At 41.9% G+C, this 25,895-nt stretch overlaps 5 protein-coding genes across 5 annotated transcripts; 3 read left to right on the forward strand and 2 right to left on the reverse strand.

Moving 5' to 3' along the window:
• Positions 1–1,071: 1,071 nt before the first annotated feature.
• On the reverse strand, positions 1,072–2,010 carry LOC134099196 (odorant receptor 131-2-like). Its single transcript, XM_062551986.1, has one exon. It carries the CDS (start codon positions 2,008–2,010, stop codon positions 1,072–1,074), a length of 939 nt encoding a protein of 312 aa, XP_062407970.1.
• A 3,828-nt stretch (positions 2,011–5,838) lies between these two features.
• Positions 5,839–6,777, reverse strand: LOC134099197 (odorant receptor 131-2-like). Its single transcript, XM_062551987.1, has one exon. It carries the CDS (start codon positions 6,775–6,777, stop codon positions 5,839–5,841), a length of 939 nt encoding a protein of 312 aa, XP_062407971.1.
• Positions 6,778–14,388: 7,611 nt separating this feature from the next.
• Positions 14,389–16,973, forward strand: LOC134099198 (odorant receptor 131-2-like). The gene is made up of 2 exons (XM_062551989.1): positions 14,389–15,295; positions 16,954–16,973. Exons 1-2 carry the CDS (start codon positions 14,389–14,391, stop codon positions 16,971–16,973), a joined length of 927 nt encoding a protein of 308 aa, XP_062407973.1.
• Positions 16,974–19,411: 2,438 nt separating this feature from the next.
• Positions 19,412–20,365, forward strand: LOC134099199 (odorant receptor 131-2-like). Its single transcript, XM_062551990.1, has one exon. It carries the CDS (start codon positions 19,412–19,414, stop codon positions 20,363–20,365), a length of 954 nt encoding a protein of 317 aa, XP_062407974.1.
• A 4,265-nt stretch (positions 20,366–24,630) lies between these two features.
• On the forward strand, positions 24,631–25,587 carry LOC134099200 (odorant receptor 131-2-like). The gene has a single exon (XM_062551991.1). It carries the CDS (start codon positions 24,631–24,633, stop codon positions 25,585–25,587), a length of 957 nt encoding a protein of 318 aa, XP_062407975.1.
• Positions 25,588–25,895: the final 308 nt, after the last annotated feature.

Consider the following 25,895-nt stretch of genomic DNA (forward strand, 5'->3'; position numbering starts at 1 on the left):
TATAGGCTACTTGGTTATTCCAAATCTGAAAATCAAGCACTGTCGGTGCATGCTTGTGGTGAATGGCTTATCAATTTTAGAAACATACATCCACCTCCAAAAAAACTACTTTTTTAACAATTAGCTGAGGAAAACAAATCAATAAATAATGATAGGATCCCTTGTCTGACATATACTCAGAGCCCTGCTCACTGTTTTACTGTTTTTCATTGTCACTATTCACCGCAACTGATTCAACATAGCTGAATATACCTATTATTAAACCTAATATATATTTCAGCCATTAGTGTTCTGATGCACAATAAGTATGGTTCCAACCACTCCAGAATTGGCTGTGTACAATTTGGGAGCAGTAGAGATACTGCAGTAAGGGAAAAGGTATCACCACTCTTTCAGGGCCACTGAGGAAGGGCCTGCGGCAAAATGGCCTGGCAATAGAGTGTGGCTTATGCTTCATATCATCGAGCAAAAGTTAAAAAAAAAAAAAAAACTATGTAGTTTTGTATATGAACAATATCATTTCATGAAACCATATTAAGGAACCACAATGAGAGATCTTCCTTCGAAAAAATAATATAATGAAATAAAACGGAACGTGTGCAATAGTCATATAGCAAGCCTTCTTTCTTGCACATGGGCTTGTCAGAACTGATTCAGTTTTAGCAGTGATTCTGGTGATGTTGGAAAATGATGTCTTTTTATTAGTATGCTTTCAGTTTAGTCAACAGTAGGTTTTGATTCAAAGTCAGAGCAAGCCCAACATCAGAAGTGTGAAAATAGTGTCAGTGGGTCTCACAGTACTCTGAACATGTATGTTGTGTTTTAAAACTAAAACTTGTACTGTAAGGAGGGAATTAAGACAATTTAGGAAATCACAATTCAACAATGACTGATAAAAGAAGGCCAGACATTACCATTTATGGATGAGTATGATTTGTTTTGAGATGGCAAATGATAGATTTCTAACTTTATTCTTTGCCGTGGCAGCAACAGCTTAAAAAGTTCATGTTGTTGATATCTGCAAACATTTAGTGAATCAAGACTTGGATCTTAATCAGCAGTGTAAGGCTACTACACAGTTCCCGCTTCCTGTTTCTTTGTTGATCTGCTCCTCCGTTTATGCCCGTTAACGGGAGCGACTCTCTTGTGACAGCCGAACAAGGCGTAGTATTGCAGCACCAGGGTGAAACTCTCATCCCTGAGGCCGTACACCAGCGGGATGAGACAACGGGGGGCCAGAATGAACGCGATGTAGTCAAAGTACCGAACGATCTCAAACACCTTGAGGTCGATCCTCAGCACGGCCGCCTCCACCAGCGGGCACCAGAGCTGGACGAGGGAGAGGACGAGCTGCAGGGCGTGCAGGAGCACCGTCTTCAGCCCCTTGTTCATGGACTTGCGGTCCTCTCCGGAGGCGGCGCGCGCCACCCCCATGATCTTGACGTAGCTGAAGCAGATGGCCAGCGACATGAGCAGGAAGTAGAGCTGCAGCACGGCGTCGCTCAGGTGCTTCTGCCAGGCGCGCGCGTTCAGCATCACCAGGCTGCACACCAGCGACGACGAGTAGAAGCCCGGCGGCATGGCGGCGGCGAACAGGCTCAGCAGCATGACCACCACGTGGACCGAGGCCATCGCCTGGACGACCAGGACGGCGTGGACGGCGCGCTGCGGCGTGGAGAGCTCGGCGTGGCGCAGCGGCATGCAGATGGCCACGTAGCGCTCCACGCTCATGGCGGTGAGCGTCAGCGGCGTGGCCACGTTCAGGTTGACCAGCAGCGCGCAGACGGTGATGCACAGGCCCGTCGGCATGGCGACGCGGGCCACGGTGAGCAGCAGGAGCATGTCGGTGAAGATGAGAAAGGCGCAGTCGCAGATGAGCGTGTGCGCAAACAGAATGTAGCGAGTGTTTGTGCGGAAGGCCTCCTTTTGGAAGAAAGTGAAGATCATTAGGAAGTTCACATAGAGGAAGAGAGCTATCAGCACCTGGATCAGAAGGGCTTTCTCATTCATAGGCCGTCTGCCCCCACCAGCAGGGAGAGAGATGTTACCTTGACTTGTGTTTTGCATGTTAGTTTCTTCTGCATAGACTGAAATAGACAGAAGAATGAAGTATTGGCACAATTCTTGAACTGATTTCAAACTGATTTCAAATAACTATACAGCCTCTCTCAAGCCAGCAAAAGTACCGTATGGGTACGCAGTTATTTAACCTAAACATATCAAATATGAGGAAAGCTAATGTTTCAACATCCCATGTGTCTTGATTCAGTAGGACGTACATCTATAACTTACAATTATCCTCCAGTCTTCAATAACAAGTGTCACAATTACAGGAAACAAAATATGTAAATGCACACTGATATTTGAAGGCTTGAGCACACTAAAATTCACAAACATTCTTACAAACTGTTTAAATACATCATACTGCAATAAATATCCAATATGCCTATAAGAGAGTCACATATATGTAAAAATACAAAGACAAAATCACGGACCACAAAATCCCAAATAAAGCCTTGCAACCTGTCTCCCTGTGCTACCTCAGAAATAATCACACACCATATGAATGTCTTGTATGTGCAATGAGTCAGTTCATAGCAGCTCTCTGCCCTCCATAGTGTAGAGATGAGGAAGCCAAAGACTTATATCTGCCTCAGTTGGGGGAGTTGATCTCCAAAGATTGTGAGGTGGAGTCCAAACCGTGACTATACTCATCCAATGTAACTTCTGTGTCTTTATTGTATTGAATCATCTTTTTTTTGCTGTTGAAATCGTCCCCTTGTAATTGATGATGGGCCTGCAGCATCATATCATTGTGTCTTTCAAGAAAGCCATCTCTTTGGCAAACTGTGGGCAAAGGGGGTTCCCATATTGTGCCAACTATGGCTATATCAGAATGGTAAAGATACATTTTACAGACCTGCTCATTTAGATTTTGTAATTTGGTAACACTTTACTTAGGTATTTACATGTGAGTGACATGTGACATAACACATGAACCCTAACCCTAAATCTAACCCTAACCCTCACTTGTCATGACAAACACCTAATGATATTTAATGACAGAAGTGTTATGTCATAAACGTTTATGACTTCTTTATAATGTTTATGACACATTCATGACAGTGTCATGTCACTCTTAGATACCGCCAAGTAAAGTTTAACCATATTTTAAGGCCTTTCTGCCCTTTGAACACAACTCAAATGGGTACTCAGCACATTGAAAATGATCTGAAAGGGTAATTCTCACATCGTAATGAATTTCAGTCTTGCACATTCTCTCCGCAAAAACAAATCACACTTGTCAATTTGTTTCCATCTCCAACTTTGTCCCGTACTTTTGTGCATGTAAATGAGTGTATGACACGTGAACCCTATCCCTAACTTCTAACCCTAGTCCAAAACCTAACCCTAACCCTAACCCTAACTCCAGCTTGTCATGACAAAGACCGAATGACATTTAATGACAGAAGCATTATGTCAACATTTATGACTGTTTATAATGTTTATGACATGTTTGGGCCTTTCTCCCCTTTAAACACAACACAAATGAGCACGTGAGTGTGTCTGTGCGTGTGGGTGTGTTCATGTGTGTGTGTGTGTGTGTGTGTGTGTGTGTTAGTGCATGCATGTGTTTGTGCGTGCGTGCGTGCATGCATTTCTGTGCATGTGTACTCTGTGTGTGTGTGTGTGTGTGTGTGTGTGCATGCATGTGGCCCCCCATGAAAGAAATTCAACTTGGCATGCGTGCATGATTCTGCACTTCAAATCTCATACAATTTTGAACCTGTGCATTTGAACAATGCATCGCTTTTACCTTTTCTTTTTTTTTTTTAACAAGGTGGTGCTATGCCTCAAATGAGTGGATATGGGATGTGTTCACATGGCCCCTAGAGATCAATATAGAAAAGTATTTGGTCATCCTAGGCCTTACGTTTCTCGAGATATTCACATAAAACTGTATCCGGCCTACCCTTCTTTCAAGGGCGGGCGACGGATCAAAACAGTACTCGAAAAATGGTTCCATGTCATCCTTGTGGGCCTACATGCCCACCAAGTTCCGTGCAGCCTGGTCTTTCAGTGTTCTGGGAACTGTTGAGACAAATTTCAAAGAAAAAATAGATAAACTAGAAAAGCACTCAGAGAGCGCAGCTACCTCCGCCTGCATTGTTCTTCCTAGGTTGTCATACATTTGAACCTAAACTATTCAGATCGCCACCATGTGGTCATGCCATGCCATTACACCACTAAGCTAAATACATAAACGCCGACAGAATCCCGACGGAATTAAAGATCACTCCCAACATTTTATTGTTTCTTCCGTGGGTCATGTCCGACCCTCTCTGAAAATCTCATCGAAATCCATCCATTACTTTTTTGAGTTATATTGCTAACAAACAGACAGACAGACAACCGCCGGCGGGTCCCCGATGAAAACATATACCTCCTTGACGGAGGTAAATAAAAAAAAAACTCTGGCTAAACCTATGTGGCCACTAGCAGCGGTCATGATAAATAGCAACAAAAATAATGGAAAAATAAATAGTTGAAAAATAATAGAGTAGTGTACACTGTCACTGTTTACTGAATGGCCTGTCTTGGCATCTGTAATGTAAGAATGCAAGCACATCTACCGTATATATTACAACAGGAGCCAGATACTGACCGGGGCAAAGGAAAAAGGAAAAATGTCTGCTCACTGTCTTCTCTGCTTCCAAGGTGATTTAATGGTATAATGTTTTGATCACTGGTGACACTTTGGGAGCAAAGAAAACATCACCTGACCATGGCAGGGATATACTAGCAGCATGGCTGCAACAGCTTTTTACATTTTTCATTGTGTACTTTAAGTTATACTTTATTGCCCTGTAGGAAATTCCTTTTAGTAAATTTGTCATCTAAATTTTACCCATCCGGTGTAGTGTAGACACATACATACACACACACATACTTGGAGCAGTGATTCCGATCTGGCGCACAGGGAGCAGTTGGGGGTTAGGTGCCTTGCTCAGGGGCACCTCATATAGGTATGTGGATGTGGAAGTGCTGTTCAATCACCCCCATATAACCATGTAGGCCTAGTCACAGTTCTTCTTTTGTTATTTAGGTCATCTGACTATGCACTTTGTCAGGACCTTGGGCCCTTATACTTTCAAGCAGCTCACTGTAAAATACATATGGTGTACATGTTGCACTAACTGTGCACAGCTCAGAAGTAATGGGCCTGGTGACAAGAGAAGTAGTGTACCACCAAATGCAACTACAGTTTTTTGCAAGTCTAGTGGAGCAGTGGTAATGCCTGACAATCAGTTCACCCTGGTTTCATTCACGCCATTGCAAGTCTGTGTCATACTGGATAAATCTGTCTGTTAAACGCCAGTCAACTATCTTCCCCAAGAATCTAAAAGTACTGATGTGACCTACAGTAACCTGTGAAGAGAGGGTGGGGTAAATTGAGAGATTTGTCAAGATAGAACTTGCTTGGATATTTCATTCAATGCACAGCAATAATTGAATAAAAATAGCTATTTGTGTTTTGCCACATTTTATCGTAGTATTAGAAAAGTAGTTTAAACATTAATATTTAGGAAACTGCTTTCAGTTTCAGTCTATAACAGGCTGGGGTTCCTGTTCTTTGGAGTCTGTGCTGAAAATAGCAGTTAAAGAGTAAACAGTGTACAAACAAAGGCGGAAGAACAGGATGGAAGTGGGCATTTAATCACATGACTGTGCAAATGAACATTATGGTAAACATCTTTGAGGTTCACTATATAGCTGTGATTTATGATTGAACCAGTCAGGCAGTGAGCATCTGAACAATTGCTTTGTGATACACTTCTAAGTCTGCAATCTCTGTGACGCTTTCCTGCGATTTTTCTTGTGTTTTGTCACAGGTGCGATTTTATTGTAGCAGCCAAAGAACGCGTAGTGTTTCAGGGCCGCCAGAAAGCTCTCGTCTCTCAGTCCGTACACCAGAGGCACCAGGCACCTCGGCGCCAAGATAAACATCACGTAGTCGAAATAGCGCAGGTTCACGAACATGTGCAGGTCGATCTGGAGCACGGCCAGCTCCACGAACGGGCACCACAGCTGGATGAGCGAGAGCAACAGCTGGAGCGCGTGCAGCACGACCGTGCGGAGGCCCTTGTTCGTGGAGCTGCGGTCGGCCCCGGAGGCGGCGCGCGCCACCCCCATGATCCGGACGTAGCAGAAGCAGATGGCCAGCGCCATGAGCAGGAAGTAGCACTGCGAGACGGCGTTGGTCAGGCTCCTCTGCCAGGCGCGCGTCTGCAGCATCTCCAGGCTGCACACGCGGCGCGACAGGTAAAAGTCCAGAGGCATGACGGCGGCCAGGCTGAGCAGCGTGACCAGCGTCAGCGCCGAGGCCATCGCCTGGACGAGCAGGATGCCTTGGGCGGCGCGGCGCGGCGTGGAGAGCTCGGCGTGGCGCAGCGGCATGCAGATGGACACGTAGCGCTCCACGCTCATGGCGGTGAGCGTCAGCGGCGTGGCCACGTTCAGGTTGACCACCACGGCGCAGATCAGCACGCACAGGCTGGTCGGCATGACGACGCGCAGGTAGCTGAGCAGGAGCAGCACGTCGGAGATGACGAGGAAGGTGCAGTCGCAGATCAGGGTGTGGGCGAAGAAGATGTAGCGCGTGACGGCGTGGAAGGCTTCCTTCTTGAAGAAGGTGACGATCATGAGGAGGTCGATATAGAGGAACAGGCTGATCAACACCTGGACGATGATAGCTTGATCATTCAGCGGTCGCATGACCTGCACAGGAGGAAGAGAGAAGCCACCCTCGCTTGTATTTTGCATTCTCTTCCCTGGTTTGTCTGGAGAAACAGATCTTAGAAACGTAATTCAACAAGCACTGTCAAAGACAGTCAGCAATCAGCTACAGGACACTTAGAGTACTCAGACACTTGGCGTACTCAAAGAACAAAATAAAATGTCAAAATCAGTCGGATATATTCAACCCTTGTTCATTATTGCAGAGCTTGACAAAAAAATGCTCAATACAGAATTTTTCATAATTATGCACGTATTCATAATACACATTATCTCTACAATCACATGCCATTGACCCTAATATCACAATACATGATCATAATACAAAATAAAGTCAATTATACAGTCAGTTATACAGTAATTGGGAAAACAACACTTATTCAGTCTTGTACCTGACCAAGGGTCCTTGGCTTGCCACCCTAACTGCCAAGAGAGGTGGCAAGAGTGCCACTTATATAAATGATTATAGACCATAATCAGCATGAGGGGAGTTCTCCAAGGGACGAACAGAAGCGTTTTGGCCCTGACAAATTTGGATGTGATGCCATGGTGACAGAAAAACACACTATATTGCTTTCCTATTGTGACATTCTTTTTTTATTAGTTTATTCAGGTCAGTTATTAAGTGGCGATGGGATAAAATGGAAAATAAATATATTTCCGGGTCCAACAGCTTTCTGGGCAGCTTGTTTTCTTCTGTAGACAGTAAAATAGAATAAAAAATCCGCTATTCAGAGTAGCCTTTAAAAAATCGTCCTCCTATTGCTCACTTGTTTCGTCAATCTAATAAAATCCTATTACTCGCGGAAGCCTGGATGTTACCCTTGATTGTATCATCTGGCAGCACAGATACAGTAATTACTCCGTTAAAGTTACATAATTTTGTTCTACTCTTACTAAAACAGAGGTGATGGTGACATGGTTTTAAGGTTACAAAAACTGTCTGGCTGCATTTTTTAAGAAAAAGCTGTTGGACCAATGAGGTCAGACTTAACAACCGAATTACGTGTCTTTACAGTAATTTTCTGTGTATTAGCCGCATTGTGCTAGGTATAAGTTGTAGGACAGTGTTTTATGCAAGTCAAAATATTTATCTTTTTTAAAAAAAGAATCATGTTAATACCTTATTAACTGCCCACATGTATTAACCTCCTAGCTGAAGACATTTTGCAAAATCAATGTATAGGCCTAAGCCGCGGCTAATAGTTGGGAAATTACAGTATAGTTTATTATTTATTAAATCAAGGTGCTTTTGGGTTTGGACAGGCTACCTACACTTCCTCCTTGACAATAGGGAATAACATCAGATTTCTTTATAGCAGTTCCATATGCATGATTGTATCCATGTTTCGAATTAGCCTCAATATTGGAAAATGTCAGAATGGCCTTTTAGGTTTTCATATTGTAGCTTCAGGCCAGACTGAAGTCAATGAATGTATAATTTGATTAGCAGGCTTCTACCAGAGTCAAAGATTTATTGAGATTAACATGAATTGTCATTTCAAGGGGGTGTCATGCTCCATATACACATGTTCACACTCTTTACTTTTTCAATCTTGTTGTACTGACTAGAAGAAGTCGGTGCTATTGATGATCATGTCGGAGGACCAAGATATGGCGATCCACTATCTAGTCTGAAATGTTGAAATAAAACAATCCAATACTTTTAAAGCTACAACATATGTTTTGTGTGAAGTCTTTATTTTACATGAAGGTATGTGAGATACAGAAACTACAGAAATACACTACTGTATGTGCATTGTGCTCTGTGCAGTGGACTGGAACAGGATAAACAATGACATGGGTTTCACTTTGTTCACTGTGTTCAGTTTCATTTGTTTGAAACTGGATGAAATGCCTGAGAAATGCTGGAAAGATGAATAGGCCTCATTCTTTGGCTCTTTAATGGCCAAAAGCAAGTGCCTGGGCAACTCTAGCTATTTTTTTTTAACCTCAAGTTTTTTTACTTTAAAGGACTGATGTCCACAAGTAGCCTGAACAAAAGCAGTTGACAGAATTGACCCTTGAACCTGCAGTATTATTATCATGCCATGGCAAAACACTTGTCCATGCAGGTTGAGGAGGTGCTTGTGAGGTCACATTGCTCCTTAGATGTTAATTAGGCCTTTGGAGAGTAATTATCCAGCTTGCCATTCCATAATTATCTCTCATCACCTCAAAGACTAATTAGCGGTACCAATTCGGTTTGTTTGCAAACCCATAGATGGTGGGGAAAACATTGCAGAGAATGTTTTCCGACATACAGACCTCACCGAGCAACATGTTTGTTGACTGACCTACTGTGTCTCTAAGGATAAACGTTGCAAATGATGTCCATTCTAATCCCAATGGGTCGTTGTGGAAAACAACAGACTTTTATCCTGTTCTTCACGATGGCGACACATTTTCAAGATGTCTGTTTGTAAAACATTGCATCATGCACAGATGAAGGCCTAAAGCACAAGGCCCTACTTTATTTCTTATGTGAGAACTGAATATGTACTGTACTACATATTCTATTGCAATTCATATCTGCACAGTCATACACAAAATTAAATAGCCAATAATTCAATGTTGCAATATGTACTATTATTGTGTTCACAGACTGTTCATGCCGCTGTGTGTTTATGTTAAAACATTTTTGATTGGATTTCTCAATGATTTGATGGCCAGTTGAAGTGGGCTAAGACACTCAATTCCCATGGCCACTGTTGTGGCCGTAGGCGAGACACTTAACCCTGAGCACCTCCAAACGGGACTGTCCCTACAGTGTAAGGTGGTTTGGACAACACTGTCAGCTAATCACATGAATAAATGACTCATGTTTCTAACAAAATATTTCAATGACTAAGCAAAAATGATCAGAGAACACTCAATACCAAGCCACTAGATTCATTTTACACTCTTTCCCCTCATCATCTTTCTGAAGTTGTAAATTGTTTCCACTCATCCACTCACCACTGACAACTCTAAAACTCTTTACGCATACAGTATGAGTTAGAACCAAAGAATGAGGTTCATATCTAAAGTGATGTTACTATGTGATTTATAAGAGCCTAAGGTCTGATGCCAGTGTCTGTGTAAGTTCGAGTGTCTCTGTAAGGTGTAATACCAGTGTCTGTGTATACAAGTGTCTAACAGGGGAGCTAAGCAGGTGCGTAACTGAAGTGTTCCGTTCTCAAACTGTAAAATCCATTTTTGGTCTATTTTTTCGAATGTACACACCACTGTCACGTCTGGTGTAGCTCCATTGATATAGTGATTATTAACTGTGCCTGGTGTAGCTCCCCTGCAAGGTCTAAGGTACAGTGCCAATGTATGAACTGATGCTTGCATAGTGTGTTAATTGTGGTTTGTGGGCTACTTGCACTTTATCTAACGTTAACTTCCACTAACCAGATCATGTTAATGTGAGGCCTGCATGATCCATGCTCCCACTTTGTCAGGTGTGTGTGGAATTGCATCATCTTTGGGTAGGCCTACATGCCACATAGTTTGTCAATATTCCCCAGCAAAACAAACAACATTAAAACAAAGAGTATCATTAATAACTAAAAATGGCAACTTGCTTTTGCAAACAGTCATTAGCTCATTGTGTGAATCATTTATTAACCTGTTGATGAGGAAAACATGGATGCATTTGACAACAAACATTCTGCACACTAATTAAAAAAGTAATTAGCAGAACATATTGCACTTGTGTCCCTTGTGTCCTAGCAACAGCCCCTGAACAACAGAACACAAACAGACATTGATTTCATCAGATACACTAAGGAATTATCATTGAGTCTGGAAAGTACAGTCAGGGGTCACAGATTCCAGTCTGAATAATTAGTGGTCAAGTTGATAGGCCTGAAATAAATGACATGAAACAAGAGATAATGACAATTATGATGATAATAATCATGATAATGATGAATGATGATGATGATGGTGATGATGATGATGATGATGATATACTCCTCCAGGTGTTAACTTAAGTGGCCTAAGTAATGAAATGTAAAATGAAAATGTAAATGTAAAGGACGTTTCAATTAGTGTTCTGGAGAACAGGTATTCTAGACAGACAGACAGACAGACAGAGACACACAGACTGTCCAGACAGACAGACAGACAGACTGTCTAGGTTCTAAGTTCTAAACTTAGACAATAGCAGCAATAGAAATGAGCTTGTGAAAAGTCACGCTATTTGCTGTTTTTGAGATGAGATAAACATTCAAACTTGATGAATACATAAAATGAAGAGTGATTCCTCTTCAAAACGATACCAAAATTAATCTGAAGCAAATAAGGAAATAGGAAAGAAACTAAGAGAAGGGGAGCATTGGCTGAATAATCAGAGGAACTGCACCAACTGCCAACAATCCAGGGGTCAAGTCTAACTTCTACACAAGACCAAAGAAGAAAACCAAACTGAAGCTCTGAGTGAGTAAAAAAGTAAAGACAAGAAGACAGGCACTAAGACTGTGCCAACTATAAGACTTTGACTGGGTTTGAATCTGAATTTGAACCATTTCAAGAACTGAGATAGCTAGCTATGCTAAACTAAGCTAAGCCAAGCTGAGACAAATCAGTTAAATCAGTTAAAGGACCCCCTGTCAGTACATTATTTGTAATGCCTGTGAAATTCGTATTGCGCATGCGCATAATTACGAAATAGAAAACGTAACGATTCGTCTGTGAAATTTGTACCGCGCATGTCTTGATACACTTGACGACCAACAAACGGTACAACTGACGGCACGACATATCTTTATAAGCTGCACGTTATGTTAATAAATAATAAGTTATTATTCAGTTCACGGCGAGTCTGTTTCTAAGGATATTTAAATTGAAAGGCTCAGCCTCTTTTTACCAGTATGAAGCCGGTTTTCAACGGTTAGGCTACTGCAGCAAACGGCAAGCACTCAGTTCAAGTCACTAATGGAGTGACCTGTGCATAACTTTGGATGAGAGAAGACGCCTGACTTCAATCTTGCGAAATTACGGTGAACTTGAGGTAAGTCATGTCTAGCATTTTCCTTCAAAAGCATTAGCAATTGTTCCCTTAATATTTTAAAATTAACAGACAGACAGACGGACAGACTGTCTAGACAGACAGATGGACAGACCGTCTAGACAGACAGACGGACAGACAGACCGTCTAGACAGACAGACAGAAGGACAGACCGTCTAGACAGACAGACGGACAGCCAGACGGACAGACCGTCTAGACAGACAGCCAGAGGGACAGACCGTCTAGACAGACAGACGGACAGACAGACCGTCTAGACAGACAGACAGAAGGACAGACCGTCTAGACAGACAGCCAGACGGACAGACCGTCTAGACAGACAGACAGCCAGACAGGCCGTCTAGACAGACAGATAGACATTAGAAAACATTAGATTAATATATTTCCCAAAATTTGAAAAACTAATCCCACATTTCAGAAATTTAAATAACGACATCAAAATTAAATACATATTAGGAGAATACACAACATTACTACCACTAGCGGCACGATATGTGACAGAATGCCATAAAGCAAGAGACAGCCACTGGGCAAGCCAATAAGTTTTTTTTTTTTTTTTTTTCCTATTATTATTACCATTATTTTTATTATTATTATTATTATTATTATTATTATTATTACTATTATTATCATTATGTGTGTGCTTGTGCGTGTGCATGTGTGTGTGTGTATGAGTGAGGATGTCCTAATGTTCTTTTATAATTATTATTATTATTATTATCATTTTTTTTTTCTTTTTTTTATTATTAGTATTCTCCATAGTCCATGTCAATTGTTGCTATAATTAATTGTTGTTATAATTAATATTAATGTCTAATTATTTGATGCAATTACTGCTTTGGCAACATTGTAAAATTTTACATTCATGCCAATAAAGCTATTTGAATTTGAATTTGAATTTGAATTTGAATTTGATAGACAGACAGACGGACAGACCGTCTAGACAGACAGACAGACAGACAGACGGACAGCCAGACGGACAGACCGTCTAGACAGACAGCCAGAAGGACAGACCGTCTAGACAGACAACAAGACGGACAGACCGTCTAGACAGACAGACAGCCAGACGGACAGACTGTCTAGACAGACAGACAGCCAGACGGACAGACCATCTAGACAGACAGCCAGACGGACAGACCATCTAGACAGAAAAACAGCCAGACGGACAGACTGTCTAGACAGACAGACAGACAGACCGTCTAGACAGACAGACAGACGGACAGTCCGTCTAGACAGACAGACGGACGGACATACCGTCTAGACAGACAGACAGCCAGACGGACAGACCGTCTAGACAGACAGACAGACAGATGGACAGACCGTCTAGACAGACAGACAGAAGGACAGACCGTCTAGACAGACAGACGGACAGACCGTCTAGACAGACAGACAGACAGACAGACAGACCGTCTAGACAGACAGACAGACAGACAGACAGATGGACAGACCGTCTAGACAGACAGACAGACAGACAGACAGATGGACAGACCGTCTAGACAGACAGACAGACAGCCAGACGGACAGACCGTCTAGACAGACAGACAGACAGATGGACAGACCGTCTAGACAGACAGACAGACAGCCAGACAGATGGACAGACCGTCTAGACAGACAGACAGACAGCCAGACGGACAGACCGTCTAGACAGACAGACAGCCAGACGGACAGATCGTCTAGACAGACAGACAGCCAGACGGACAGACCGTCTAGACAGACAGCCAGACGGACAGACCGTCTAGACAGACAGACAGCCAGACGGACAGACCGTCTAGACAGACAGACAGCCAGATGGACAGCCAGACGGACAGACCGTCTAGACAGACAGCCAGACGGACAGACCATCTAGATAGAAAAACAGCCAGACAGACAGACCGTCTAGACAGACAGACAGACAGACGGACAGACCGTCTAGACAGATTACGGATACGGATTTCAATGTTGGACTTCCTGCTTTCAATGATGTAAAAATCATCATTTTACATCATTGAAAGCAGGAAGTCCTATTCATGGGTTTCATTGAAATCCGTATTTCTCCCATCTCATGGCAAACTGAGGGAATGATGCACGACCATTCAAAAACATGACTGGTTTTCTAAAGATACAAAGCTTAATGCTAATTGGTGAAGTGTCCCTTTAATTCAGATTTACCAAGGCAAAAAGAGAGGCAAAAAGAAAGTGGTGACGCATTAAGTCCAAATACAGTATTAACTTAGCACTTCCCCAATGATATCAGCTGTTGCTGTAGCAACTAGTATTACGAAACAACATTTTGAGATGCACCAACTATATATGTGACACATTGCACATTGCACAGAATATTTGTTCATGGTTATAGTTACTGTATGGTTGTATTCTAATAAGACTTGGTTCTATATGATCTAACAATTGTGATTGTTTTTGTGTCCTTAATTATTTAGCTTGTCTTCTTGTTTTTATGTGTGCTATTGATATATTAATGGAGAATGATGTTAATTGATATTATCATGCTTAAGACTTTGAGATGATATACTGTGTAGCAAGTAACAGGTATACCACAGATACAGTAACTCAAAAGTCTTTTGAACCTTTTTGCTACAATGCAGAATTACACGAGCAGCAACACAACTGTCACTGGTTATCTGTCCAGGCCTTTGAATGAGAAGATTCTGCTTGTGCAGGTACTGGTGGGGATTTTCCTTTATGTCAACTCTCTCATGATCTTCACTTTCCTGAAGAAGGAGGCCTTCAGGACCGACACGCGTTACGTCCTCTTTGCTCAGACGCTCTTCATGGACTCCTTCCTCATGTTGCTGACTGACTTGGCACTCATCGGTCAATACTTCCAGGTTCCAATCCCCTGGGTTCCCTGCTGTGTTTTGTGCGTTATCATGGGCTGGCTTAGCGTCGGTACCCCTCTGACACTTGTTGCCATGTGTCTGGAGCGCTACGTGGCCATCTGCATGCCTCTACGGCACGCCGACATTTCAAGCCCCAACAATCGACGCAGAGGCCTAGTGGTCATATGGGCGGTCAGCATGCTGATACCGATGTTCACGCTTGTGTCGTTCCTCTCGCTGGCGCCGCCCGCCTTTCTGCTCACATACGTGGTGTGCAGCATAGAAATGATGCAGCTGCGGACATGGGTGAGCACTGCGCGCCAAACCCTCTTACTGGTCTACTTTGCGCTCATGTGCTCTGCCATCGTCTTCACCTACATTGCTATCCTGAGGGCAGCACGGACTGCGTCCTCCGACAGCAAGAAGTCCACACATAAGGGACTGAGGACAGTGATACTGCACACTTTCCAGCTGCTGCTGTGTCTGAGTCAGTTTGTGTGCCCCTTTGTGGAGATGGCCATATTGAGGATTGACTTTATGTTGTTTATTAATGTCAGATACTCCAATTTTATCGTGTTCTACATTGCCCTGCGCTGTCTCAGCCCACTCATATATGGCCTAAGAGACGAGAAGTTTTATGTCGTTCTCAAACGATATGCTTCTTTTGGTCTCGATGCAGTTGTTTTCCCCCTTCTAACCGCTGAAAAAAACAAATTAAGGTGTCAAGCCAGAACAGGGCCTCTTTAGACTAGGGCACAGTGTACCATGCATTATGATACAAAATTGCATCATCCATGCCACAGAACTACAGATTAAGTATTAATCACAAGTTAGTTAATTACATGCCACTATATTGTACACACACTGGCCGCTGCATATGTCTGTGCAACAGTAAGTCTATACACTCAATACTCCTCTGCACATCTTTCTGAATAAAAATGCCATGCATATTGCACACTTGATATTTCACCAGGATTTGAATGTGACCCCTGTAGTTAAAATAAAATACCTGAGCATTGGAATTTGAAATCATTATTGAATGTTGGGAGACAACGTGAAATCCTTCAGCATTGATTTCAGTATAGATCTAAATGTCGTAAGACTGACTGAAGACTGAAGAATGTAATTTAACATTTTATAAATATGGTATTGCAGAATCCATACACCTCGACAGCTGATGCCCAATGATATGACATTATTGTTTGTCATATCTGTCATCATTATCCAGTTGTTAAGTTGTGATGCAATAATGTGCTGATCATTTTTTTTTTCTGTGTCCAATTGGGCCTACAAAGGCTTGTTTCTTTACCATAGACAGTAAAAGAAACATTGGCCGCGTTTCCCAGATTCATTAAGAAGCACTTAAGGCCCATTGAGGCCATCTAATTGTACATGGACAGTTGTAACTATTCAACACTATATGACATGACTAGACTGACATGTTATCATGGCAGAGACCTCTCATTTATGACTTCTGTGGTGGTTTTACGCTGCAATTAAGCATTATACAGTACCATCATGCATCACATTGCCACAGAGAAATGAGAACACTGCTGGATACATTGTGATATCTGAATTATACGCTGTGTTTTCGTTTTGATCATTCATTTTGATTATCAATAACTAAATAAACTAAATGGCCTCCTATTATTTTTGTCATGATGTTTATCATCCACTGGCCTCTCATTACCTGGAAGTGTTACATATGACCTGTGTTAATATGAAATGCACTCAAACAAACCAAACCACACTTGTTTACTGCATGGCCATGTTTACTGGTATCTGTCATCGCTGAACTCTGGTTGGCCACGTTCATGTTTTTATTTATTTATTTTTAGTATGTTTTATTGGGCTTTTTTGCCTTTATTTGTAGAGGACAGTGAAGGGTGAGACAGGAAGTAAGTGGGAGAGAGAGATGGGGTGGGACTGGGAAATGACCGCAGGCCGGACTCAAACCTGGGTCCCCGTGGGCACTCGGACCCGAAAGTGGTATGAGCGCTGTAGCCTGCTGCGCCACAGCACTCCCAGCCACGTTCATGTTAAGGCCAAACATGAGGCCTGCGTGACACCTGCAGAGGATTTGCATCACCTTCCAAATGAACACACTGCTAATTACCTCTCATTATTCCCCAAATGCTATACAGGCATGGTCTTAATTACAGACAATACAGAACAAAACAAAGAGGCAATAATTAGACTTGTGAATAATTGATTAGCCTTTCGATGACAAAACAAAGCAGACATGACAACAATTCTTGTTGTCTAACTAATTGATGCTTGATTAGCAAAACAGATATGTTTTTGTATTTGTCCCCTGTGTCTTAGCAATAGCAACTAGCTCCTGAGCACAGAGGATACTCAAACACACAAACACACACAGACACTCACAGACACACACACAGACACAGACACACACACACACACACACACACACACACACACACACACACACACACACACACACACACACACACACACACACACACACTGGTGTGGGGCTTGGTAAAGAGTATCAAGGTCAAGATCGTCTCACAGGCCTCTGTAAAGTGACTGTAAAACTGACCCACTGTATCAAAAGGGCTGAAATGTGGTCAGGTCAGAGATGCCTATCATTTGGCAGAAAGAGAAAACAATGTTCTAGCCTCTGTCACTCTGTGTCAGTACATTACACAGTTCTTCTGGTTGTTTTCCAAGAAACTATAGTGTCTCAACTTTCCGAGGTCAGGCGTTTGATTATAGGCCAAAGTATGTAGGGGTTTCAGGAGCCTTCAGCCTAGAAATTAGCTGAGGTTCACCTGCTTAGAACGCAAATTATTTTTCGTTAATTGCACACCCATGAAGTAGCTCCAGTGTCGTGTCACACTTATATTAATTTGCCAAACTCACTGTTAAAGTGAACTGTCACATTGCATCAAAGCTATAAAATAGCGATCTGATTCAAGGCAAAAACATATTAAGAAGCCCCTGTCCAAAATGAACTTAAAGAAGCAAGTTAACCACCAATCTGTCAACCAATGGTCACAAACACAAGACAAATGGCCAATCCCACAGCAGTATACAGTATACAGCATGTCATTGGAGTTATCAAGTGGGCACTCTCATTCACCGATGTTTCGTTAAGTTAGGCCCACGACATCTCATGAAGGCTTAACAGTGAGACCAGCGTCCTGGAGACACCCCCCTCCGCCTGCTACCATACTACCACATTGCAACAAACCAGCTAGTTTAGCTTGCGCTACATGATATAACCAAAATACCCAAATATAACTATATTCAGAATCCTATGCCTGCTTGACAATGAGAGATGAAACTAATGACTGGCCTTTGGCCATAGCAACCATCCATTTAGAACTACTGTAGTAATGGCAGTTTGTCTTGCAAGTTGAGAAATTAGTTGACACGTGGCAGGAAATTAGTTCTACAAACAAGACAATTTTAGCAATTAAAACATTTAAAACTAAAACAGAGAATGAACACCACGCAAGTGGCAACAGTGGTATGAACGGGATAATGGACTCCACAGCATTCGCTTCACAGAAAATAGAAATGCTAGCATGCCTGGGCCTTATGACCACCTCGAACATGCATTATTTTCTGTGAACTGAACACCGTGTTGTCCATTATCCCTTATACTGTATGATGTCTCATGCTGCTCACAACACTATTAGGCAGGCCTCACTAGACACCAGTCACTGAAACGCACTGTCTCTGGAGTGCGGTGCAACAATTAACTGCCACTATAATCAAAAGAACTGACAACCAGAGGTAGCATTGCCTACATTTGAAAAAACAATAGACAAGTCTACCTGTGTAAACTGTGGCCAATTTCTTTAGGTAAAGCCTGAGTTAGGGAAAGGGCTTAGAAAGTTTGTGACTGAGTCCGCATGCACTTCATGATCTAACAATGGGACAGTCTTCAGCCCTCACACACTTATAGGAATGCAGCTCAAAATCTATGAGGCTGAACATTGCCATTGGGTCATAGCACTGTAGCCTACTGAGATTGGGTCAAAGCACTGTATTGGGATTAGTATGTTGGGTCATAGTACTGCATTTTGGGCCCTCTGCACAACCCTATTTATCTTCTCTTTTGTCATTTGGTTAGCTGTGGCCTTTGTCCAATGTGGTGCTCCTAGAGGTAGCGTGTGAACACAGCATGTGATGACGTGTCAATTATGAGTGGGATGAAGGCCGCAGCAAAGTAGCTTATTTCTCAAGAGAGCTGAGGATTCAGTTAAGTTGCAAGCAGGAAATAACGTCAGCTGCTTGATATAATCTACTGTAATATGCAAATATTGACCTCCGACACTGTATAAATTCTAAGAATGTATCAAGACCTAACGTACTGTAGGTGGATGAGATAGATTCATCTTTTGGAAATGAATATCTACTGATCGAGTGACATGTGAAGAATCATTTGTGGTTATCACTGTAATGTTTAAGGTCTTTAATGTAAACTTTCAAGTATATAGTCAATAATTGCCATTACCCAATAATGTTCAAATCACATTCAACCTTACTATATTTCTACATGTTTTGTGTTTGCATTGTTACACCCACAGTATGTGTAACATTCTTGAAAACTGGGGGCTCACTCAAAATGTGTCTTATGTTATTCATGTGCTGTGCATGCCTTATAATGATTACATACTGTATGATGTACAGTATATAGCATATGTACACATTTACAACATTGTGAGACACATACATGTTTAATGCTTAATGTTTCTGAGATCATTATCACTGTATCATAGTTGTTCGCTTTATGTGCGGCAGATAAGCTATGGATGGCAACAGCAGCAGCGCCAACAGCAGTGGACAGGGCCTTCTTGCTGGCACCGACGCTGTGCGAAAGGACGCGAGCACGGCCGTGGTCCAGGTCCTCGTGTGGCCCTTCATCTACGTCGACCTCTTCATGCTCTATGTCTTCCTGCGCCGGCCCCTCCTGAGGGCCGAGGCTCGCTACGTCCTGTTCGCCCAGACCTTGTTCGCCGACGCCGTCTTCCTCCTGCTGACCGACTTTGTGGTCATCACTCTGCACGCCGTCCTCCTGCTGCCCGTAGGGTTCTGCGTCCCGCTCGTGATTTTCATGGACAGCCTGACGCACGTCTCCCCCACCATCATCGTGGCGATGTGCCTGGAACGCTACGTGGCCATATGCATGCCGCTGCGACACGTCAGCATCTTCACCCCGAACCGGACCAAGGTCGTCATCGCCCTTGTCTGGTTCCTGAGCTTTATCAAATCGTTTGTTGACTTGGTCATATTCCTCTCCTACGCTGCCGGGAGTTACTTCTCCCAGTTGACGCTTTGCTACTATGAGATTTTGCTGTTGCAAGACTGGCACATGGCGATGCGGGCTAATTTGTACATTCTGAATTATGCCGTCGTTCTGCTCGTCCTCCTTTTCTGCTACGCTTCCATCATGCATATTGCACAAAAGGCCTCGGGCGACGACAGAAAAGCCGCATCGAAGGGCCAGAGGACGCTGTTGCTGCACCTCCTGCAACTCGTCCTGTGCACACTGGAGATTATCTGCCCTTTCGTGGAGAACAAGATCCTGGAAATGAGAGACATTGAAGTGTACCTTATTGTGCGCTACTTCAACTTTCTGGCATTTTCTGTGCTTTCGAGAGCAACAAGCCCCCTGATCTATGGCTTCAGAGATGAGCGGTTTTATGCATCTCTGAAGCAGTATGCCAAGTGTGGAATGAATTCCGTCTCCACAGACAAATGACAGTGCCACCCTTCATAATTATATTCACACACACAGCTTTAAGGCAATTCGGAATGTATTTATTTCCAAAATGAATCATTGAGCTAATTGATTATTGAAAAGATCTAAGTGCAATTTAAAAAAAATATTTGAAATAAATCAGTACAACATGTTGGGCTTCATCATCTCTGTATAACATCATGTCTAAAATAAATACAGGGCCGCAGTCTCATGTTGAAACTTTACCCTGGGTCAGCTCCAGATGTGCATAGAGCAGTATTCTAGCAGTGATGTTGATAGTGATATGCCAAAAGATGGACCACTATAGATATAGCATAGTAATAAATACATAGTAATTTTCATTTCATTTTCATTTTTAACACTCATTTTGAATGGCGTTTGCTGTGAACACTGTTATGAATAGCATACATTTTTCTGATCTCCTCTTATGGTTACCGAGTTCTCCATGCAAAAAAAAACAAATGGATAAAAATGTACGTAACTGAATACAAGCTATAAGTGCCCTGTCATCTTTTACATTACATACACAACAAAAGACAGAAATAAAGCAGAACTTGATGTTCACTGCAAGGCTGATATTCTCTTGGTTTGTATCAAATGAAGTAGAGTCATCTTAAAGGCACAAACTGTAGGAGTTACGAGGAGACTTTTTCAGGAAGTTTAACGCCAGCATTTGTCCTGCCATTCAAACTTAGTCGAACTTAGTTGAACCTTCTAGTTTTGCATTATTTTTCACATTAGAACGACCCACACCCTACTCTCCACCTGCTTGTTCGTTGCATAACCTTTTGCCCACAGACAGAATACTAAATTCTATTTTGGCTTTATTGCTGCACTTTTAGATTGCAAGGGTACAAGGATACAAGGATGTTTATTTCTCACATGCATATCATTACTAATGTAGAGAATGCAGTGAAATTGTCAGATTAGATTCAGGTTCGAGTCTTGAGTTGGAATAATATTACTTCATCGTAAAGCCATAGGCTTTTTTTTTAGACCAATGATGCTTCTACTTTACCTAATAATACAGGTATTGTGAATAGGACAAAGTTATAATATATAACAGCAAGTCCTGACCATAAACAACAGTGCACAGGTAATGGAACAGTACGGCCATAGAGGACCTAGAGCAGTCAGTTCTACCCACACTGAGACCTTAACTCGTAATCAATATTATTTCAACAGAACACCAAGTGCTTTGAAATAGCCTTTAAAATACATTATACAGCGGTTGACAGCTGTATATGTTTGCAATGGTAATTGCATTAATTAATTTTACCACAGAACGTTGAGAAATCCCATTCAAGTTAACCCTTATGTTGTCCTTGGGGTCAATTTGACCCCAAGCAGTGTTTAACATCATAAAATATATGGTTCACTTTTTTTGTTTTGCTTCAAGTTTCATGACTTTTCCTTATTTGAAGGGTACAACAGAGTAAACATGAACTTTGCACAAAAATATGTTTCCAATGTCCTGTAAAAAAAATAGTTACGTTGGTGGTATTGGGGTCAATTTGACCCCATTTTTATGAAACATGATGAAAATGAATATTTGACAAATTATGGATATTATTATTGTAATAGTATGAGAACATGTAGCTATTATCATTATTTCATATACAAGTACATATTACATATAAGTTATTTTGGCAGGTCTGAAAAAGTCCAAAAAGTCAGCCTTTGGGCTGTTGACACTAGATTGGCCATATTGCCAGTCAGGGTTCCAGGGTTCATAAAGGGGTGTGGGGGGGTGGGATTGTTTTGTAGGGCTTTTGATAGTGGTTATTACACTCTTGCTAAGTACCTACCACAAAAAAAAATTGGGTAAAAAAAATAATTTTAATCATTTTTGAGAGTTTTTTGTAGCTGGGGTCAAATTGACCCCAAGGACAACGAACGTCGTAAGATTTTAGGACAACATGAGGGTTAATGGAGCGTTCTACTGGCATTGTGAAAAGCTGTATAATAGCATCACTTAAACTATCTACCTATACACCTATGACTTTTTGCAAGGGTGCAGTGATATCACGCACTACTACTGCTTGTTGCCTATGGGGACTATTTTCAGATGTCACTGCGCCCATGGTACGTTTGCAGCTTCCCTTGATTATTACGCCAGATGAGAGTGTAGTTCCACGTCAAATCAGCCTAGAAAAACGGCAGGTTTCATTTTCAGTTATATTAGTGTTATTGCACTTTCTAACTTGAGAAGAGACATGTTTTAAATGGGAAAATTACCGGAAATCTCAGTCACTTTTAAGCATGATGCTAGCAGGCGAGAAGCTAATGGTCTAATCCGATGCAATGATCTATGCTAGGCTGAAGCTATAAATTGTATCGCCAGACTCACAGAATGGCTGGATGAACGGGAAAAAGATATATATCGATTGTTTCGCTCGAGGGGAGGTGGAAAATGAGCTTATTTCCAAAAATGAAAGAATATCCCTTTAATTATTCTACCAACCACCACTATAATGTCAACCTAGCAACCACTATAGCAACCGACATTATTACCCTTGCAACCAGTATAGTAACCAGCATGTCTACCCTAGCAACCATCTTATTTACCCTAGCAACCACCACTATAATGTCAACCTAACAACCGCCATAGGAACCAACATGGTTATTAATAATTGTATGTATTGTTTCAATTAAGAACAATCATATGAAGTTGTATCATATGATTGTCATATTGCATGGTGCAAAAATAAGTTTACGTAGTCTTTAAAAATGAGCAAGCTAGCTAGGCTAGGCTACTCCCGAAGGTACACTATACGAAATGCCATCAGACTTAAACTTCGTGGGCCAGGACAACTGTTCGGGTAGGCTACAGAACAATGTTGCAAGTTCTTGAGCAAAAGTACCAGCCAATCGTGAAACAATTTTTGGAATACACACACACACACAAACACACACACCATCAATGGCTATCTGCTTAACTGCACACAACTGAAGGAATCACCTTATGTCCTCATTAGGGAAACCATATATGGGAAACACCCTTATTTTGAAAAGCGTGAAACATGTAAGAAGTAGGCTACTTCCTGTGTATTGTACCTACCCTTTCCTTGAAATTTTTCAATTTGCACATTTGTATCGAGACTTGTAAAAGCCATTTTGTGCTCAGACATTTCTAAATTTGCACTTGCAAATCTAAATATGTTTTGCACTTTGTAAATTTGCCAATGCAAATCTGTTTTGCACTTTTCTACTACTGTAGTTTCAACTGTAAATTATATTTTACATCACAATTTTTGCATTTTAATGTCCTGGTAATTCCTTGAAATATGACTTTACTTTAAACTGTTAATTCTAATGTTAATGCAATGTTTATTTATTTAATTTATTTTGGCATAGGGGCCTGCTAAGAACTATGAACATAAACATAAATGTACATTGTCAAATTATACAAATATTAGCAAAAGTATTTGCAAACAAACATGAGTCATAAAATGTGGATATCTGTACCTATCCATCCTGTACCTTGCCAATCCATCCTGTAAATGCTTGAATGTGTTTACAGGTGATAAGACTTGTAAACTGTATGTAAAGCTCTTAATTTCAAGATCATATACAACACAGCACCAAATTAACATAGTGCGTTAAAAAAAAGACAAACAACATGTTCAATCAATGACATGAGGTCATCTGATCAGTACCATGGGATTCCCTGAGAGAACTTAAAGAAGGAGCACTTTCCATGCATGGCAATACGTTGGTGGGTCCTGGATCAGCAACAGAGCTCCCTGACAAAGTGTAAGGGACTGACAACATTTCATGTCTGTACCTTCAGAATTCTTCTCATATTGTAATGAAATGAATATGATGGGATGTTTATCGGTGCATTTTGTAATTTTTCAATTGTTATGCATTTACATGTGCATACCTGACCTGCTATGTAACGAAGAGGGACGTCAGAGGCATTTACAGTGTCACACTTTTATCAGCTGGTTAAACCACTTTGGTGATTGTGGAAGTGAGTGTTTGATCTGTTATGCCTTTATGCATTTCTGGTGTACATCATCCATGTTGCATACTGTATGTTTGTAAAATGTTAGAAAATGCACTTTAAAGGCCTGTCAAGGACAAAGCCTAAAACTTGTTTACAACATTTATTGTGACATTTCTTGCTTATTCTGTAAAGCTAAATGTACTGTATAAATAAATGTATATGCTAAAGCTAAATGTATAAATGTAACATGTATGTTTGTTTGCTGGTTTATCTATTCGTTTAATCTCTCTTGCTGTCTCCACGGTGCAGAGAGATGAACAGCAGTGGCGATGACCAGCTGCTGAAGAGCAACGACCAAACGCGTCTGAACATCACCACTTCCCTGGTGCAGGTGCTGGTGTGGCCGTTCATCTCCATCAACCTCTTCATGTACTTCACCTTCCGGGCCAAGCAGAGCCTCCGGGTCGAGGCGCGCTACCTGCTCTTCGCCCAGACGCTCCTGGCCGACTCGGCCCTCTTCCTCATGACCAACTTCTCTGTGATCACCATCAACCAGCACCGGCTGCTGCCCATCGGCTTCTGCGTCCCCTTCCTCATCGTCATGTACACCTTCAACCAGGTGTCGCCCACCGTCATCGTGGCCATGTGCCTGGAGCGCTACGTGGCCATCTGCATGCCTCTACGGCACGTCAACATTTTCTCCCCAAACCGGACTCTGATCGTCATAGCCTTTGTGTGGTTCATGAGTTTCATAAAGCCTTTCATTGATTTCCTCATCCTCCTCTCTGTGGTCTCCCAAGGTTACTTCAAGAGACTCAACTTCTGCTATTATGAAATTATGCTGCTGGCCAAGTGGCATATGATGATGAGGGGTAACCTGAACATAATGAACTATCTGGCCATTTTAGTGGTCTTGCTGTTCTGCTATGTGTCAATCTTCCGTGTTGCCCGACGGGCGTCGGGTAAAGATAAGAAGGCGGCAGCAAAGGGGCAGAGGACACTGCTGCTCCACCTGTTACAGCTGTTCCTGTGCACTTTAGAGATTATCTGCCCCTATGTGGAGGCGAGGGTGATGGAAGTTGATGTACAGATGTATCTTATCCTGCGCTATTTTAACTTTCTGGCGTTTACCATTCTCTCCCGGGCAATTATTCCCTTGATCTACGGCTTCCGAGATGAGAAGTTTTATGCCGCAATGAAAACCTATGCCCGGTGTAAGCGGAGTCATGTTTCACCTCGTAAATTGAATTTGACACAACGTGCCAAATGAAAAAAAAAAAGGAGAGCGTAAGAAGACACAGAGAAGTCTGGGACTTTGTGACTTGCTTTTGTGTAATGTGATTTTGAACAAAAAAAAATTAATGGAATGCTGAACATTGATGAAAACAAGCTGAAACTGTATTCTGTAATCATCACATCTTTCAATAAATTTGTTTTCATTTAAAAAATGAATAGGGTCCCATATATAACCCATTTTTTCATATTTTTATTAAATGAACCACAAAATGTGACAGTTTGCACATACTGTAGGTCTTGCAACTAACACAACATTTTTAGGCTCTAAAACATTTGTTTAAT

This window comes from Sardina pilchardus, chromosome 13, assembly GCF_963854185.1.
Source record: "Sardina pilchardus chromosome 13, fSarPil1.1, whole genome shotgun sequence".
In the NCBI taxonomy this organism is placed as follows: domain Eukaryota; kingdom Metazoa; phylum Chordata; class Actinopteri; order Clupeiformes; family Clupeidae; genus Sardina; species Sardina pilchardus.